Source organism: Ciona intestinalis, chromosome 4, assembly GCF_000224145.3.
Source record: "Ciona intestinalis chromosome 4, KH, whole genome shotgun sequence".
In the NCBI taxonomy this organism is placed as follows: Eukaryota; Metazoa; Chordata; class Ascidiacea; order Phlebobranchia; family Cionidae; genus Ciona; species Ciona intestinalis.
Window position 1 is genome coordinate 4,211,636 of NC_020169.2, and position 18,690 is coordinate 4,230,325.

At 32.5% G+C, this 18,690-nt stretch overlaps 3 protein-coding genes across 3 annotated transcripts in view; 1 reads left to right on the forward strand and 2 right to left on the reverse strand.

Annotated features, from left to right (window-relative positions):
* Positions 1 to 13,409, forward strand: part of LOC100184097 (N-alpha-acetyltransferase 25, NatB auxiliary subunit-like) — a 14,335-nt gene extending 926 nt beyond the window's left edge. The window contains exons 4-26 of the mRNA XM_002124659.5: positions 228 to 346; positions 701 to 775; positions 1,247 to 1,352; positions 1,629 to 1,709; positions 2,117 to 2,228; positions 4,391 to 4,489; positions 5,089 to 5,246; positions 5,590 to 5,714; positions 6,212 to 6,354; positions 6,570 to 6,661; positions 7,016 to 7,105; positions 7,361 to 7,541; positions 8,123 to 8,270; positions 8,566 to 8,669; positions 9,122 to 9,232; positions 9,576 to 9,718; positions 10,178 to 10,340; positions 10,780 to 10,871; positions 11,215 to 11,356; positions 11,726 to 11,861; positions 12,103 to 12,273; positions 12,660 to 12,809; positions 13,179 to 13,409. Of these exons, the coding sequence (XP_002124695.1) occupies positions 228 to 346; positions 701 to 775; positions 1,247 to 1,352; positions 1,629 to 1,709; positions 2,117 to 2,228; positions 4,391 to 4,489; positions 5,089 to 5,246; positions 5,590 to 5,714; positions 6,212 to 6,354; positions 6,570 to 6,661; positions 7,016 to 7,105; positions 7,361 to 7,541; positions 8,123 to 8,270; positions 8,566 to 8,669; positions 9,122 to 9,232; positions 9,576 to 9,718; positions 10,178 to 10,340; positions 10,780 to 10,871; positions 11,215 to 11,356; positions 11,726 to 11,861; positions 12,103 to 12,273; positions 12,660 to 12,809; positions 13,179 to 13,196 (2,759 nt within the window). The 3' untranslated portion in view covers positions 13,197 to 13,409. The remainder of the gene's footprint in view (positions 1 to 227; positions 347 to 700; positions 776 to 1,246; positions 1,353 to 1,628; positions 1,710 to 2,116; positions 2,229 to 4,390; positions 4,490 to 5,088; positions 5,247 to 5,589; positions 5,715 to 6,211; positions 6,355 to 6,569; positions 6,662 to 7,015; positions 7,106 to 7,360; positions 7,542 to 8,122; positions 8,271 to 8,565; positions 8,670 to 9,121; positions 9,233 to 9,575; positions 9,719 to 10,177; positions 10,341 to 10,779; positions 10,872 to 11,214; positions 11,357 to 11,725; positions 11,862 to 12,102; positions 12,274 to 12,659; positions 12,810 to 13,178) is intronic.
* LOC104265624 lies at positions 1,886 to 3,830 on the reverse strand. Its single transcript, XM_009860052.3, has 3 exons — positions 3,640 to 3,830; positions 2,834 to 2,999; positions 1,886 to 2,412 (listed from the first exon to the last, which is right to left on the reverse strand). The coding sequence occupies exons 1-3, from the start codon at positions 3,742 to 3,744 to the stop codon at positions 2,294 to 2,296; spliced, it is 390 nt and encodes a 129-aa protein (XP_009858354.1). The 5' UTR covers positions 3,745 to 3,830; the 3' UTR covers positions 1,886 to 2,293.
* A 216-nt stretch (positions 13,410 to 13,625) lies between the features above and the next one.
* On the reverse strand, positions 13,626 to 18,357 carry LOC100181718 (arylsulfatase B-like). Its single transcript, XM_002125070.5, has 10 exons — positions 18,124 to 18,357; positions 17,958 to 18,040; positions 17,316 to 17,502; positions 16,899 to 17,086; positions 16,594 to 16,691; positions 16,188 to 16,297; positions 15,559 to 15,808; positions 15,169 to 15,320; positions 14,513 to 14,679; positions 13,626 to 14,341 (listed from the first exon to the last, which is right to left on the reverse strand). The coding sequence occupies exons 1-10, from the start codon at positions 18,329 to 18,331 to the stop codon at positions 14,096 to 14,098; spliced, it is 1,689 nt and encodes a 562-aa protein (XP_002125106.3). The 5' UTR covers positions 18,332 to 18,357; the 3' UTR covers positions 13,626 to 14,095.
* Positions 18,358 to 18,690: the final 333 nt, after the last annotated feature.

The following is an 18,690-nucleotide window of genomic DNA, read 5'->3' on the forward strand; positions in this document are numbered from 1 at the left end:
AAATAAATCATTTCATGTTGGGAGTTAAGACATGGGTATTTAATCGTAGACCTTCTGCACATTAGGATGTTTTTTCCATTATACAAATGTCTCTTCTGTAGTTCTGACTTCTTTACAGCACATAATTCTGTCCTAAATTGTAGAGGTTGGCACTTGGCAATAGTGAATGTTATTAATATTGTACATATAGAATACATATTTATATTTAAATTAAAATAATGTTTTAGCTGATCTCATATGCCCATTGTATGAAAACGCTGTTCGTTTATGTCCTGGCAACGAGGAATATTTGACTCACTTATTCATGGCTTATGTTCGACATGAGAAGTTTCAAGAAATGCAGAGGGTAAGATTAAGTTGCACTGACAGTTGTGGTTATGATGGTGTTTGAAAACTATGATGATATAAAGTGTATGTAATATGTCATAGCGTCCTTGGAGCCAAACCTAGGGTGGCAGGGTGGGCAGGCCTACACTGGAATTTTTTGCCATGTGTTTATCAGTAAACATTATAACCAATAAGTTAGATTCTGACAGTTTGAATTAGTTGTTAATAGTAGTAGGTGTTTAGTTGTGAAGGTTAATAATTGCAAATTTTAAAAAATGTAAATAAAACCATTTTTTTTATACAACAACCAGTCTTTTAAGATACAAGTTATATGTTTCTTTTTATTTGGCATTTAAGTTTCTGTGCTTACCAGGTGGCTATGCTCTTATACAAGCAACACCCAAAGAATCCGTATTTATTTTGGGGGATCATGGGTATTGTGCTACAGGTTTGTAATGTATTTTATGATGTCATAATTAAGTCATGTTATGGTTCTTATTCTTGGGCGTCACAGCATTTAAATATTTAATGATATCAAGATGTGAAATTTGTTTAATTGCAGTTAAACCCATAGGTTTAAAACATGAAAACCTTATTTATTAATGTGACCAGGGATGCACAAGATCATGTGTATGCTTTTTAAAAAGCACAAAAACAAAATTCTGCTAAATTGTTTTAAGTAACCTTGTTTCTTTGTCGACAGGCAGAAGCAAAAATTAAGCAAAACATTGACTTTGTAACAAGTCTCTGTCAAAATTTTAAAATTTGCTGCATACATGTACAATGTGTATTCTTAAATTTGACAAAAACAATGAACAACAGCATTGTAAGAGCTGTTTAATGCTTAAAACTGGGTTGCTAAAATATATGATATCAACCCTGTAAAGTAACCAAAATCAGCTTTTTTCTTCTTAAAAAGGCTGAAAACACAACGGACAAAAACTTGGCAACAAAAATGTATCTTCCACTTGCTGAGAAGATGGTTGAGAAGCATGTTACGGCTGGAAAGATTGAAGCTGAAGCAGGTGGTGTAGATGTCTGTGGACCAGTGGTTATGTTGTGTCAACTTGTGTAGATTGATATACTGTGGATAACACTAACTAACTAACTTATCACTGATATGATATGTATATGCAAAGTTGTTGTTTTTCTCAAGCTTTCTAAATGTTTTGGCCACACTAAATTTACATAGGAAGCTGATTTTACAAGACATAATATGAAATATGTTTAAAGGGTTATGCCAATCTTGATTTTTGAAGGTGGTTTGGTATAAATATATACAATTTTTTATAAATTTGCAGAAGTTAAGTTGTATTTGATGATCCTTGATTTGATGGGAAAACATGAAAAAGCTCTGGAAGTTGTCAATGGGGAACTTGGAGGTATTTATTTGAGCATAATATGTTTATACTTTATATAATATGTATATATTTTTATGCAAATGTTTATATATTGATATTGGTGGTTGTTGTTGGTAAAGCAGTTGGGCTATTAGGCAACAATAATATGTTATGTTTGAAATGCTGAAAATATCTAAACTTTCTTATCACTTAATTTATTTACCACTCATCTGGAAATTTTATTGTAAAATCAGTAATGAGGTCTCTCCGAATCCAGAAACATTGGCAGCAAAAAATCATTTTAAACATAACTGCAATATATACAATTATTACAATAACATGAAATTGTCCAACACACATAGATTGTTACGTCTTTGGATCAACTAATATGCATTGGCCATCTATTATAATCCGTACCATTCAATAATAATGTCCACCTTATTGCATAGGAAAGCTTATATCGGATATAGGTGGGCGTCCAGCAGCGCTGCTAGAGGTTCAAAAGAAATTAGAAAACTGGGAGTTTGTGAACGAAGAGAACAAGAAACTGCTGAAACAAAAGTGAGTGTTTTAATAATTTTTACAAAAAGGATTTGGGTGTACTTCAAAGTTTAGCTCAGTTAGTGTTATTGAAATTCTCTTGTTTCTTGAGTTGGTTGGAAAATATGTTGTTGCTGTAATGAATGCATGATGTTTTGTATTTCATCCAGTGATGTTTCTTGCTTTCCAACTAGAAGCATAATCCCTGTAATAAATAATGTGGGATATATAAATATATTAATTTTAAATTGTTTACAGTTTACTTTACTTTTACTTTAGTTTTACTTTACTTTTTAAATGCCAGGGACACAGAACAGTAAGACATACATTTCTATAAAACAAATAGATTTCTTGTGGACTGATTAACGCAGTACAAACAACTCCAGGGCAGGTCTTGTATTCCTTATTTACTCACTATGACTGCCAGTACGATAAATTTTTTTTATTTTTAAATGAAAAATAAGGATTTTTTAATCATAGATAGAAATTAGAAGTATGCGCTTGCGTGTTTTCTGTGGATTTAAAAGGGTGTGTCCATGAATTGTTTACACAATTAATGATTAATGATAATAACATTTAAAAAAATCTGTTAAGAATTAATATGTTATAAATAGTTCAATACTTACTTGAAGTGTTAGGAATGTGGTGAATTAAAGCAAATCTATTATTTCCCTGATACACACTGGGTTTGGTTTTGTCTTTTTGGCCAACAAGACATGAGAATTGAAACCCACTAATGGAAATACGGCTTCGGTTTTGTTGTGTTTGCTTGTATGATGTCAGCTCACTGTTCTGTAACATAGATATTAAAAATAGACGATAAATTCGAAAATATGTATTGTAACTTTAACTTTACCACAGATTAATATGTCCTAACTGTAAAAATAATATGCAGAATTGTAGGTATAAATCCCTTTAAAATTAAACATTATTGACACTAACTTGGCAGTTAACAAAAATTTCTTCTAAATTTAGGTTTGCCTTGACATAAACCAGTTGGAGTGCTTACTACTATAATTTGTGGTGTTTCTTGTTTATACCTATAGTCTATAGAATGCTGTATCTATATTTCTACATTATGTTCTTGTACAGGAAATAGTTATTCTACGGCATATGTTATCGTTTATAGACATATTATGTTTTAACAAGACACCTATAGTTATTGTTTTTATGCCTTACAGTAATACATATATATTTAAATATATAATGTAATACTTCATCATTTTTTTCATTAATGTATGTATTATGTATTTATGTAGGCCTGTGCAGTATTAATAGAATATAATAAAACTTACTGTTGGTTCCAAGCTACATTCTTATTTTATCGATTATGTTTATAGTATTATATATAATGTCATATTTTATCCTTTTTTAATAATATATATAATATATATATATTATATGTGCAGTCTTAATATCATATAAAACTTACTGTTGGTTCCAAGCTAGAACTTTGTATTCCATCTAATTTAACAGCAGAATTATCAAACACTGAATACAGACCATAATGGTCCAACAAAGCTACGTACTGTGCCATGCTCTTAATTGAAATGACCTGAACTTAAAATATGTTAGTTTAGGTGTGTCCACAACAAGTTCTCCTAAGCCAAATGGCCGCATACCTGTTTGATTAGAGCGCTACAACTGCTCTGTTTACTTTAAATAGAGCAGCGGTCGTTAACAAGATAGTGTAAACAGTCTGGTTTTTGCACTATGGTTTGGTGGCTTGTATAATTACGTGTTGCATGCATGACTAGATTGGGCCTTTCATGATAATTAGTAGATTGATTGATAGCTATTCTTAGTGGGTGGCAGCTAATTGGTGATTTCTTAGTATAGTGATGTCACTTTTGTGTAACTTTGCATACCCAACAAAACATTTAAAAATGCAATTTTTAAGATTAAAAAATGCCATAGGCTACAACATTAAACAAATCAATGTTTATGCATATTTGTTTTATTATGAAAACGTTTGTTATTTATTACATTTTTTTACCATAAACTGCAACTTGTTGCTATGAACTTTGGCCCTTCCTGTATGAAAATAAAGCCTAATGAAGTGTTCCTAAACGACAGACAAACATTGGAATAAAGTAAACTTTTTCATACAGAAGCTTAAAAATACAATATTTGTTCCTTCTAGCAAAAGTTACAGAAATTTTATACTGTTTGTATTTTAACAGACCTGATGTTTGGAATTACGCGCTCGATTATTTAGATTCCTTATTTCATCTGCTCGACATTGAACGTGGGAGTTTAAATGAAGAAAACAACTTTAATGAGTAAGATGTGTTACCTATTATTTTTATATCTTATATAATACATATATCGTGTTTCAAACAATCACAGAAATAAAAAAGAATAGAACGCGCATCTCCAATGTCGGCAAAGGAGAGAGCATGATACACTCTCTCTCTCTATCGCGGGTCGTACCCGTTTACCATTGTAGTCAATGAAATCGAGGGCGTTTTATGTAGTTTTTCTTCGTGTTTTGACTTAATTTGAAGTCATAGGGTAAAGCAACTATTTTCTAATGTATTTATATTTCTAACAACCCATTTTTTGAAGGTTTTTATTTAAATTTCCTAAACAAGTGGTAAACTGTAAGCGTTAACCTACCAAATAACTAAACTGGCTTAATAAACTTGAATAGTTGTTGTAGTTTTTGAAATAAACAACTAAAACCTCTTAAAACTACTATGCGCCTATCTTTTACAATGGAGACCAAGCGAAATGGGGACGGAGTTGGCGGTCAGGTGAATAGAAAAAAGAATATATCACAGTTTTGGGCAGTTGCGCATTCTACTCTTTTTTATTTCTGTGCAAACAATTAACAACAGTCTATGGGTGTCATGAGGATAAAGTGTTATAATTCTTCTAGGTGGGCAGAGACAAGCACAAGACTGCAGGAAGGGATTCAGTTTATTCTTAATCTTATCACGGAAGAAAATGCTCTACTTGATTGGAAGAGAAGAGGACCTTATCTTCTTCGCTTGGAGATGTTGAAGAGAATGAAAGATCGCTTCGGAAATCTTCGAGGTATGACTCATTTCATTTTTCTATTGTTACAGGAAAACTTAAGGGCACAAACAAATAGCCAGTGCCATGTTATAGCATTTCTATACTATACGGGTGAGGTCCTACAGCAGGGCACATAAGGTGAACTTAGATGTAAACCAGAGTTTTAGCATAATGTGTTAAAGGTGGCGTTTTTTGTTTAAACTGTAAGTTAAACTTGTCACTTGTGTACTAGTTTACCTAACACTTTTTCTTAAATAAACCTGTATGAAAAAATAAAGGTGCTTTTACTGGTTACACTGGGTATTTAAAGTTACCCCCTCGCTATATACCTAAGTAAAGTAAATTTTCACTTTATCCACAGATTCTTGCTTTGGCCCTGCTAAACAACTCTGCTTGGAATATGCACTTGATTTCTCTCCAAAACCTTTTTGTTTTTCCGATTTGAAACCATATATTTCGCTTTTATCTGATGAAGAAAAAATTCAGGTATTTCGTATGTTGATAACTAAGAACCAATATTTGAATGAATGAAGAATGATTGCAGTGCCGAGCCTTGAATCAATAACCTCTACTAGGTTAGAGGCAGGTACGCTAACCAACTGGGCCACAGCGCTTTTCTTGTGATGTTTTGCACATTGTTTTAACTTATTTGTGTAAATTTTGTTTGCTCTTAACCAGTTGCCCAACAGGTTTATTTATTAAGTACTTTGTCTGGGAGGCATATTTTATTTTACATCTATCTTGTCAATTTCAGCATTTATAATGAACATTGTTTTGTCTTTGCTTATAATGAGTTTATTCATATTATATACAGTTGCTGCTAAGCTGATTATAATTATGTTTTGGCTTTTTCGGCAAGAATTTTGCTGACCAAAGTTTCAACGTCCTATTTAGGTCTCTTCATCAATGTGAAATAATACCCATTGAGTGTCATATTTTATTATTTTTCATACCAAGACATTTTTTAACAAATTTGATTTCAGTTTCTAGCTGAGTTGAAAGATCAACAATCTTCCCTAACGTCAAGTGAAATGAATGGGGTTTGTGACGAAAATTTAAAAAGTGAAATTATGAAAAAAAAGGCAAAAGAAATTCAGCGCCATGTATTTACTGTGGAAGCCGCAAGGTAAAGTTTTTAGATTAATATTTTGGTCTGTGTAAATAATTTTACATCTTTTATGTTAATTTTTCTATGGTGGGGTACTGCAGTGTTTTTAGCACCATGGGTGTCTGGTAATTTTCTATGTGGGTGAGGTGGCACAGTGTGGCACGCCGTGGCCATAAAATTTAGGCCACAGCTGGTTAGTATAAATGTATTTATTTTTTAAACCTAACTTACAGGTATCTTGGCGAACACGAAAAATTATCAAGTTCCGAAAAATTTATTCTCGCCCAAGATTTTCTGCAGAAGCATGAAGCTGGTTTGAAACACGGTAAGTTGAAAGATTTGTTTAAATGTTTAATAAAATCTTTTTGATAATTATTTGTCCTATAAGCACCTCAAAGGCGTTATATATGTTGTTTTAATTTTTGATAAGAGAGACATTGATAAATTGCAGTTAAACTCATAGTTGTCAAACATAGGAAACATCATTAAATATTGTGTTGAATACTTAAACACATCATATACATCATCTAGTTTGATACCAACATCCTAAGTTGCCAATAATTTTTTTGTGTAAAGTATTTTCACAAACAAAATAAACTTTGTTTTTCTATCTGTTTGTACATATACCTATCAACAGGGTAAAAGCTGTGTTTTTATTGTGTTTTTTTCTCTCTCACAGTTGCTGACCGTCCCCCAACAGACGCATGTCCCGTAGATTCATATTGTGTGCTTGCTGCAAGACTGATGATGGATATTTATTCAGATACAGGTCACTTTACAAAGCTGCTTTTCAATAATTTTTTATTTTATTTTTTTTTAAAACTGAAAAACAGATTGAATCGCAAAATGTATAATCCAGAGCTTTTTGACTAAATGAAAAAATTATTGTTTTCTACTATTAAGTTTAAATAAATACTTTTTAAGGGATTTTTATGTCACTACTGAGCAAAATTAATGTTACTCATTGTCCAAATTTATAATAGTACTTTATAATTAATAATGTTATTCACTGATATTTTTGCAGGAGATACATTATACCTATGGAGATGTGCTTATGTGCTTGAATATGGTATACAACACAGCAAGTATAATTATGAAATGAAGTTAATGTTAATTAAAGTGTATTGTACGCTGGGTGCTTTCTCACCTTGTGCTGACCTTTATGATTCAATGGAAGTGAAACACATGCAGCAAGACACATTAGGGTAAGATATGTTTGGGCCAAATTTGGCCTGAATCTTAGGTCCTCAAGGGCCACTCGCATACTGAATAAAATAAAAATGAGATGTATGCAGTTTACACTACAGCATATTTCTTGTTTTCTGGTATATAATTCTGATCATAGGCATCAAATTTTATAATATTCAGTAAAAGCTGGGGTTGGGTCACAATTTCGTAATATTTAGTAAAAGCTGGGGAAACATTGTTAAAATGTAGTTACTTTCAAAATCTTTAAGCATGCATGTGGAACCTCATTGATTACTGTAGTGAATGCAATATACATTGGCCCACAGAGTTCTGTTTCAAACACCTTGTGCTGCTTACCAGCTACCCCATATGTAACTTGTGGAAATTGTTTTATTCTGTATGGCTGTCAATTTAATAACCACTGGGTTAGAGCAATTGCCATTGTCCTGTACCAGAACACATACACCAATGGTGTCAGCGATGAGCCTTGAACCCATACTCTCTGGGCTAAAAAAAAACAATATTCCCGGACCCAGTACCAAACGTAACTTCACCCCATGCTCCAGTCAATTAACACACTCCCCACCCCCCTCCCCAGATACACCGTATGTCGTCATGTAGTTTCCCTCGGTCACTACCACCACGCCTCCCAAGTATTCCAGATGGCTCGGAACTTTTACACCAACAATAACAAGGAGTCACTTGAATGTCTTATCACATGTTTTAGGAACGGAACATTTTACAAGGTAATTATATTATATATATATGAGAATTTTATTACAAATATAACTAACTAAACATCGCATATATGAAGCACAATTGTCTTTAATTTCAACGTTTTATCAATTTCGGTCATGTCAGAATTTAAAATGTATAAAAATATCAAATATGTATATCAGTGAGCAGTATAATGTATTTATTATTTATATGTATGTATGTTATATATTACTGTACATAGTAAATTTACATTTCCATAAGTTTTTCTACAGTATACCATTCATGGCAAATGGTATTTATATTTATATTAATTCTAATCCCCAGGTTTCAGAGTTTGTAAAATACAGGAGAAGAATTCATAAATCGTATCACGCTGCTTATGTACAAACTGAACATTTACTGATGGACTTATTCACACAGGGTGATATGTAAGTTACACAGTTTTTACAACTTTACTTCTGTATATAAAATATACACTGAAATACTAAATTACTTAATAATGTTTAAATATCTTGCGATAAAATGTTCATTCTTAAGCATCTTACATTAGTTAGAACTTAAAAATGGAAACTATGGTGAATGGTGAATAAAGCAGATCCTTTTTATATTCTGTGGTGATTTGTTAAATGCAGTTACATTGATGGTCGTCATACATAGGGAACCTCATTGTTTAATGTGGCAAATAGAATTTGTTTTGGCTTTACTTTTTTGTATACATGTAACAGTAGGGTAAAAGCTGGTATTAGTTTTAAACTCCGGTGCAAAAATATATGATGTCACCCCTGTTTTAAAAGGCACCTCTAGCATTACGCCTATGAAAGTAACCCAAATTTTAAAAGTTGCACTCCCAACTTGAAACTTATGCTCTTGTTTGTAACAGAGACCAACCAGTAACTGCCCTTCTTACAAGTGACATCAAACCCATTGACTACAACACGCTGGTTGACAACAGAGATCTTAAAGTAGTTAGCGATGTCAGTTCAAAAGAAAAGTAAGAACTAAATAAACTCTAAAACTTGAAAAGGAACTGAATAAGTAACTAACTATTCTAATGAAAATAAAACACAAATTATTATACCAAAAATAGCTGTTTACGAATATATTACTGTATTACGTTATGCCTGGTAGCAACTTGCAACAACAGAAAACAATTTAAAAAATGTGAATATAAATAAAAGTAGTTGTACAAAATATTTGTTACACAAGCATAAATTAATTATATACACTATTTCCGATTAAATACTTTTTCTTTATTATTAAATATTTTGATTTTAAATAACAATAAAATCAATACAAATAAACTCTATTTTTTATTTAAACTTTAATATTCACAGACGAGTAAGTGAGGGAATGATTAAGAAAAGTTTCGAACACGAAAAAAATTGGTTGGCTTTCCGAGATTTCCTCCTGCGTTGTATGTATTCTGTGTTGATAAGAGATCAGGATCAAACACATAATGGATGTTGCTGCCATTGTGGTAAGTGTATGTGTGCAATATATAATAGTTATGTAAAACTAAGGATATAATTTTTTTGTCAAAGTTGCTGCGACCACCATTCCGGGTCTATTGGATTGATCTTTAAAATACATTTTACAGTAATTGCTCCAACCTAGTTGTCAGTATTTGGTTGTCCAAATTGATACAGAAAAAAAAGAAAAAAAAAAGTGTCACTAAGAAAATGACAGTATCTTAGCGGACACAAAGTGCATATATCGTAACTCCAATGTTACAACAACTATCGATGCAACTTAGTGGAAAACTAAATATGACATATGATATTTAGTCATTCATTCTTACATTCATACAGCCAACTTGATTACCTTTATACAGACACAAATCGTTCACATAAACCCTTTTAATGATCTTTTTAATTATTGTTGCCTCACCGTAAATATAATCCTATGATCATGTTAATATACAAGACCATCCCTACAGGTCCTGAGTCCATCCTTCCAACATTAATCGCACAATTCGAAACCTTTTGTTCAACTCTATATAAGTCTGATATTGAAGACTACCCGATGCTAGGTCCGAATACAACTAGAATAAAACTTTCCATTGAATCCAATTATCCAAGGATGATGCTTTTGGTGTTCAAGTGAGTATCTTTATTGTTATTTTATATAGATTAGATTAATGAGACAACTTCGATTTAAAACCAGTAAAGCAGCTTTCTTTACTCTTTTTTTTGTTGTTGTTTATAATCATACTTTAGTAATTAACTATATATAAAATTTACCAATATGTACTTTAATGTATATATTGTTACTCCTGCTACCAGGCATAATGTAAATATTCTTTCAAGGGCTCATCTGGTGAAAAAATCTTTGTGTATTTCTGATGTTTGATCTGCCATCTAGCAAGTGACATTCCCTGATAAAGTCTTACAGGATGACAGACAAAACATCAGAAATACACTACATACCAGATGAGCCATTGAGAGATTATAAATATCATTTATTTAATAAATATTTATGTATATATAAATCATGGCCTAACTATATAGCAAGCAATAAATTATATCCATATTCACAAAGGTTTTGTTGCGACTTCATCAACTTAAAGAGCAATCCTGACCTGGAATCTCAACTTTTCAATAACTTGACATCAGCCATACAATTACTACAAGGTAAGATAATGTTTACTTTAACACTAACATCTATGAAATTAAACTGCAATTGGGTTTTGTTCGAAAAACAATTTTGCATTCCACCGTTGTTTCTCTAAATTTTATTTTTCTAAATATAATATATATAGTTTTTATCAAAGAAACACTAAAAAAAAGGTTGTAGACAAATGTAAATGTTATCTTTTAACAAACTTGACTTTTTAACAAATGCAGATGTTTTTAACAAACTTGATGAATGTGTATGTTGTCTTTTTTTTATCTTTAACAATTTTTTATCCAAAGATTTCTACCAGTACAATAAACTGTTAAATAAAACTGCTCGATAAAATTGTCTTTCCCACAGAATATGTTGCAACTTGTAAAGGAGGTATTTATTCAAATGCAAATCATGATGAAACCGACCAATCAAATGAAAGCAGTAAAACTGGTTTGAACCAGTCGGTACCGGATGCAATCATAAATATAAATCCTTCCTTTGTTGAAAGGTGGGTGGGATATTAAAGTACTGAGTCAGTTATATTTTAGGGTGATGGTTATGGGCAAAATCTGGCCCAAGTTTCAAGGACTGCTAACCCACATGGGAGTTTTAAACAGGATTACGGATAAACAACGGAAATTTTAAACTTTTTCTGCTCTTATTGCTACTGGGTCTGGATTTAATATACTTTTCAAGAATAAATCATTTGGAAAAACTTATACAACATCTGGCAAAACATGTTATATTTTTGTTATGCAAATAAAGTAGTGTTAAGGGTTTTATGCATATTGTTCTTTCTTCCAGAAATCTCGACGTTTCATAGAGTTATCACTTTACTAAATACATGAAGTTTATTTATTTCCTTATTCCCATATAGGTTGGTTATCTGCACGGAGATGTTCAGTATATGTGTGTTGCTCATAACACGACTTAAAACTGTGGTTACTGAAGTAAAGATGGATCTACAACGACAGAAAAGAAGGAAAAAAGGAAAACAAACTAACTCCCCATTGGTAAGCAGCATAGGCTTTTTTATTTGTAGTTCTTTTTTTAATGATATATATATAATATATATAGATTTTTTAGTTTGTTTTTCAGTTATTAAAACAAACTTAAGGGGGATTTTACTAAATGAACTAAAATACAAAGTAAAATAAACTAACAAAAAATGTCTGCACAATGGTCAGTTTTTAGTTCTACCATATGAATATGTTAAAGAAATTATTTTTTATTATTTTCCATTTAATATTACAGCCAGCCTGGGTCAGTGGTTACCAATCTGCCATCTCTAGATACAATGACATTGGTGATGCTTTAGTTGGTGAGGTAAAGAAGATGAAACAAGATGTGGAAGAAAGGATGTTGGATCTGGGAGGACTTGAGATCAAAGATAAGGAAGAAGAGAAGACTCCTGCATCTTCTGAGGTGAAAATTTTAAACTGGTTTTGTCATTTTGCTGCTATAATGCGTAATCACAGTGGGAAAGTAGTAAGTGTGCCTGCTTCTAGCCCGGAGTCGTATGTTCAAAGCTCAATGCTGTGAGCATGTGCTCCCTTGGGCAAAACACTAATGAAAAATGCTCTAACACCAAGGGTGCTGCAGCATTAATCTCATGAGATGTTGAAGCTTGTTGCTTTACTAAAGGAAGGCCTCAAAATAATAAAAAGGTGTGGGGTTCAAGTCTCAGTGCTGACACTTCTCTCAGTGCTGATTTTTTTTATTTTTACATATTTTTAACATAGCACATTTTATGGTTACCAATTCACCATTGGTATTATTTCATCACAATAACCCAAGTTCGTATATTTCAGACCAAAGAAGATTATTGTGTTCAAACAAATGGCACTGTGACATCAGTTGATAAGTTATATCAAAAGATTATGAAGAACTCTTTAGAAAGTTATTCAGTGTCTTGTAAACAAATGCTTTTTGTGTTGGAAGGCAGGATGAAAAATTTAAAGGTTCGTATTTAAGTAAGAAGATATTAGTTAATATATAAACTAAAATAAACTTGTTTTTAATATTATCTACAACTCCGAAATATCTTGACTCTTGTTAAATGTTTGTCATACATTTCTGAAACCTAGTGCTCACTAAGTGGTTTCTACTTTGTAGCACCCTGGGTGTCGGGGTAATTGACTAGCTCTGGAATAAATCTTAAGTCCCATGGTGAGTCACACTGTAGGACCCCATCTATGTACAATAGAATAGTATGCCATAGTCGCAAAAATAAAGGGTCTATATGGGCAGTACTGAGCAAAAAATTGTATAATGAGATGCATCGATTTACTTTCTAACAGTGCATGACTATAATGACTCCTTATGTTTAGGAAACTTCTAAAGTTTAACGAAAGGTTTCAAATTTGTCAAATTTGTTGCAATGAATTACCTTGGCTTGAGTTATGCTGTTTAAGTTTCATATCATGGAAAGTATGAGCTGAAATATTCACATTATGTGTTGAATGTACTTTATTCATTGCAGTTAAGTTGAAATTCTGAATTGTTTATCTGTGTCTGGGCTTTTATGCGAAACTTTTATTAAATTAATTACGTAAATTGGATAATCTATGCAAAAATAAGTTCATTTTTGGAAATAATTAGCAAGTCAGTTGCAAAACAAACAGAAAAGGGAATTATAACATTAAATTTTTGAATTTTTATTAAATGTACTATTTTGTGTTGACAAGTGTATTTGAACTATCTGAACAACTTCCAATGCCTTTCAATGATTTTTACTACAAGGCTTGTGAATTAAAACCATTTTTTTTCCATTTTTCTGCTTGCTAAAGCGAAATGATCCATTTATTGTTACGTCATAAGACTGTGTATAACTTAAAGCATTAGTAATTTTACAAATAATGTTTCATAGAGTTAAATTTTATAAATATTCTACAAGACGCCTAAAAGTTACGGTTAAAATTAAATAAAACAAATGGTAAAAGCAGCAGCAAAGAGCTAATTTACTAAAATGCGTTTTGTAAAATGATAATACAGTAATGGTGTAATGCGTATCTGATGGAAAGATTGTGTTAGACACATACAGGCTGGAAAGAATAAAGCACAGCAGTGGAAAATGATGCTGATTTGTTTTATATAACTGGATAAGAGAAATACAGTAAAACTAATGCACAGGTTAAAAGGTAAATGGAAGAAAGTAGGTAATTTTAAAAGCTCCTTAACTAATACTGGAAGAATAAGCACCGTAAGCGAAAATACTCGGCAATTATTAGACAATTAAGTCAGTTCATCACTGCAACCATACCTGGTTGAGTTTCTGCAGCTTTTTGAACTTCATTTTCCGTCTGAACAACTTTGGCTTTCTTGCTCTGTGCGGACGGAATTTTTTTCTCTTGTATTTTCTCCCCACCCCTCGCCATGGTAACCAGAACCCACCATGGCGTTTCGGGTCGGACTTTTTATCGTTGTGGGGGTAATCAACTGGCAGTGAGGAAGTGTTGTATTCCTTCAGTCTTGCTAGCAGCAAGTTAACAACCTTGAAATGATAACCTATTTTAGTGAGCTTTAAAACACTTTGGCATTCTCTCACACTCATTACCAAGCTGCGAAATTTATACTTGAACAATAGTCATATTTGGATTTTCAGAATCTTGCAGCTACTATTTACTGCAACATTTTAACAAGCAGAAGATGTAATCTAACTCACTTCTGGGTATTGATCTGAAACTTCTCTTTCTTCATGTGGGTCTTCGGTTATTTTAAACAACCGAACATTCTTGGTTGAATTCGGATATACATGGAAGTCATCTCGTATTTGACCAATTGTTATATTTCCATGTGTGCATTCAGGTGGAACCACCCATTCATTCATACCTGTGTGTGATAATAATCGATTCTATGAGGTTATAGTTAAAAGTTTAATTACTTTAAACACACAGGGTGACCAATCACCCCCTTTTACACACACAACACATAACACAGGCATTAACTTCCACCATCACACAAAGTTAAGGTAACACAGGGGCAAACTTTTTCCACCACTAGTGTATGTGTAAGTATGCTACTTCTTCAATCAATTCACATTCTTTATGAGAAAGTTGAAGGAAATGAATTTTATTGAAGTGGAACTTCTGGTATGCAACAAACAAGTTCATGTCCTGTGCTACATTTCTCCTGCCTCAAGGTATCTGTTATAAAATCTTACCTAACAAAAAAGTATTAAGTGTGACGTTAATATATACAATTTCAAGATTTTGTTTAAAAAAACTTGTTATTTATTTTGTGTATTATTGATATGCGAGTTTTATTTTAAAATTGAATATATTTTGCCTTTAAAAGTTGCTATGTAATGTTATCAGTGACCTGCATATCCTGTGAGTAATTTCCAATCCCCAGATCTTATAGCAGCACGTACAGAAACATCAAACCCTTCTCTGAATTCACTTTCAGTTAGTTTCTTATGTAGTGGGTCAATGTTATGTAGAATCTCTGTGCGTTTAGATGTCTTGTTTGACCTGTGTGGATATATAGGGTTGTTTTGCTGTTTAATTTTAGTTTAGCGGGTTATATACTGTAGGTACAATTACATATTTTCTGAATGTACAAGATCAACTACCCATCTTTAGTTAATTCAAGTAAAAATTTTTAAAAAAATCAGAATGTACAAAATTAAAAAAAAAACTATTTTTAGTAAAATCTAATAAAAAAACCCTAGAAATTACAAATTTGTCATAAATACCTGCACAAACTCACCTTAAAGTTTCCCATTGATCATAACCATCTATCGGTGGCGTGCCCACTACATAAGGACAATGTGTAGCTGACATAATTGTTGGGTACCAATCAGAAACATGGAGTAACTCCTTATTAACTCTGGGTGTTGTTACTTGGAGAGGTTTCCCGTGTACGAACCCCACCCCACGTATACCACCCTCCCATAAAGTTCCCTTCTTCCCACGTAGGGGCCAATTGTTTCCTCCTCTCGTTGTTTGACCCCCATTGTCTGTGATGAATAAATGTAATTTATATTCCCTTGGCGGGAAAATGAAACTTGTTATAATACGCTCTGTGATAATTAATAATTGTATAGTAAAGAATTGTAATTTATTTATCCTCACTTGGCGGGAAAATTGAAGTGGTTATAACATGGAATGGAAGTAACTTTTGCCCGTTTACGAGTTACACAGGTATGTAATTTTGTAGATGTTATATTGTTATAAAGAGATTTTGGGTTGAACAGTCAACAGCAAATATAACATGCAAAAAAAACATAAATGTTAAGTAAGATTGGTATATCAAATTAAATCGTCTCTTATTTTAATATAGAGTTTATAATAAATAACAATATGACTGTCAGGTGCACTAGTTTCAGTTATTTGTACCTGTAGAAAAAATAAAGATTGTATTTTTCCACATTCGGGCTCGTTTCAGATGTTTCACCAACTGCCTGATTCCTCTATCCATAGCATACACCATGCCCGCATATATTCGCCTGTTGTTGTATACTAAATTAAAGGTTGCAAAGTGTATATAGGATTTGTTAATGCATTAATTAATATTGAGCTCAACTTTTTGAAAGCTCCACTATATGCTTAATAATATCTTTTGGTGCAAAAAAAAATTAGGAATTATTGAGGTACTTTATATATGTTTGTTCAAGTTTGCACTAGTTACTTTACATAGTTCATTGTAGCAGTAACATAAAATAGTGAAACAGTATGTCAACTCATAAAAACATCAGCTGCAAAATTGGTTATAAATCTTTTAATGTATAGTTTTATATCTCACCGATTTTTATCACGTATGTGTTTAAACCTCTTCAGATACTGGTTTGGAACCTGCAGTGGTCCATGCACTGCTTGTAGGGACAGGTATAAAAACATTGGCTGTGGAGAAAACAGTTTTACCCAAACTAAATTTTTTTATGGGTCCCATAGCAATATTCTGTCTGTAGTTATACTAATTAATATTTTATTTTATATTTCTTTGTTTTTTTCTTAATAAATACACACCAGTAGTACTATACAACTCGCATACAAACAAAGGACATACCCTACTACTATAAAACAATACACCCAACAATATACCCATACCTTTTGTTTATTATGCTTGTCAATCATTTCTTTGGACTTCCTTATGAATAAGTTGGTTGAATATTCGCCATAAGTTGCATTGGTGGGGCCGTACCTTGAGTCAATCATGTCATAGCCACAAAAACGTCGAGTTTTCTTGGGTTCACAGTGATAACGAGTAAAGTGGTTCACGCCACCATTTAAGAAGCCTGCCAATTAACAACGTGTGGTAAATAAACCGCAAGAATGTGACAGATGCGTCAATTTAAACGTAACTAGATGTATAAGTTTAGCAAGTGGAAAGTAGATTTTGTGTTTCCTAGTTAGTAAACTAATTCAGTGTTTTCACAAATTTTAGCGTTACTCATTTTTTTGATATTATCTACCCTTGTTTATCGTCTTTACTAATTAATTTTTATCGGTTGTTTTATTTATTACCGAAAAAGTTTTGGAATCCTCTGTTCCAAGGCAAGTATTCCTCACGAAAGAATCCTAAATGCCACTTGCCCACCATGTTAGTTTTGTAACCACACTGTCGCAGTTGTTGAGATAGTAGAATGTTGTCAAGTGGCAAACCATAAGGCTGGGCTGCTCTGATTATACCATGTGCTAGTCCAGTATGGATCTAAAAGTAATGGCTGTTCAATTTTAACTAGTCAAGGCTTATGCTTTGCTAATATGAGTGGTATGAGTATGTAGTTTTTAACCAGCAGATGTAGGGTTCAAAGCTCACAGTGTGTATAGTGGCCTTAAGTGAGACACATAATAGTTATTGTATTTAGTACTATAGTGGTACATTTACATAGTGTCCAGGGTTCAAAGCTCACAGCTGTTAGTGCCTTAGGTGAGACACAGAATAATGATTGTACTTAGCACTATAATGGAATATAGACAGAGTATCTAAGGTTCAAAGCTTACAGCTGATTTGGCATTTGACAAGACAATTAATTCTGTTACTAATTTAATAATTCTATTTATTTTGCTACTAAGAATAATGTAAATAATCTCCATGAGTCTTTAAAAAATTACTTATTGGTAATTATGTTTAAAGATATGGTTGGACATAGACAAACCATATACCTGATAGCGTCCAGTAAGTAGTTGACCTCTTGTAGGTGAACATATTGGTTGAACATAATAATTCTCCAATATTACCCCTTTTGCTGTGAACAAAATATAAAATTCATTGTTTTGAACTTAAAAATTAACTGTTTTTAAATTATGTAAAAGAAAATGGGTCCCTTACCTGCTAAACTGTCCAAAAATGGTGTGTACATATCAGAGTAGTGTTCTCTTGCATGGTAACCAATATCATTGAAGCCAAAATCGTCGGCTAACACAAAAACGACGTGTGGACGCTGCCCGCGTTGTTTTTTGCCACACGCTACAGCAGATAACCAAAATACGAACGCTAACAGACGTACTGCATTAAGGTGTTTTGGCCCAGAAAACATTCTATTTAAACACCTGTAATGAATGATATTGTTAACATAAACGATGGTAAAATAAACCAGTCGGTTCCTATATCCCACATAATGGTACAAAGACACACCTACGCACCGGCTCAAGCACATAACACATAACTAAACAGACGCCAATTTTCCACAGTTTGTACATTAGGGAAGCCCCTACACATGTGCAACAACAAAAGTACATAGACATCCTATGCCTATATTCGGTAAGCCTTAGCTAAAGCAGAAAGCGGCTTAAATTGTGTACATATGCGTAAAAGGGAATACCTTAAACTCCTTTCAAATCTAAAGTTAAAAACAAGCGTACTGATACGCTCTATGATTTCTCGTTCTTTTAAATG

Coding starts and splice junctions, on each gene's coding strand:
- LOC104265624 (XM_009860052.3), bottom strand. CDS start 3,744: ATGGCACAGTACGTAGCTTTGTTGGACCATTATGGTCTGTATTCAGTG. Junction 3,000..3,639: donor GTTCTAGCTTGGAACCAACA/GTAAGTTTTATA, acceptor TCTATGTTACAG/AACAGTGAGCTGACATCATA. Junction 2,413..2,833: donor CCACATTCCTAACACTTCAA/GTAAGTATTGAA, acceptor TATTTATTACAG/GGATTATGCTTCTAGTTGGA.
- LOC100181718 (XM_002125070.5), bottom strand. CDS start 18,331: ATGTTTTCTGGGCCAAAACACCTTAATGCAGTACGTCTGTTAGCGTTC. Junction 16,298..16,593: donor CACATACGTGATAAAAATCG/GTGAGATATAAA, acceptor ATACAACAACAG/GCGAATATATGCGGGCATGG. Junction 15,321..15,558: donor GATCAATGGGAAACTTTAAG/GTGAGTTTGTGC, acceptor ATATCCACACAG/GTCAAACAAGACATCTAAAC.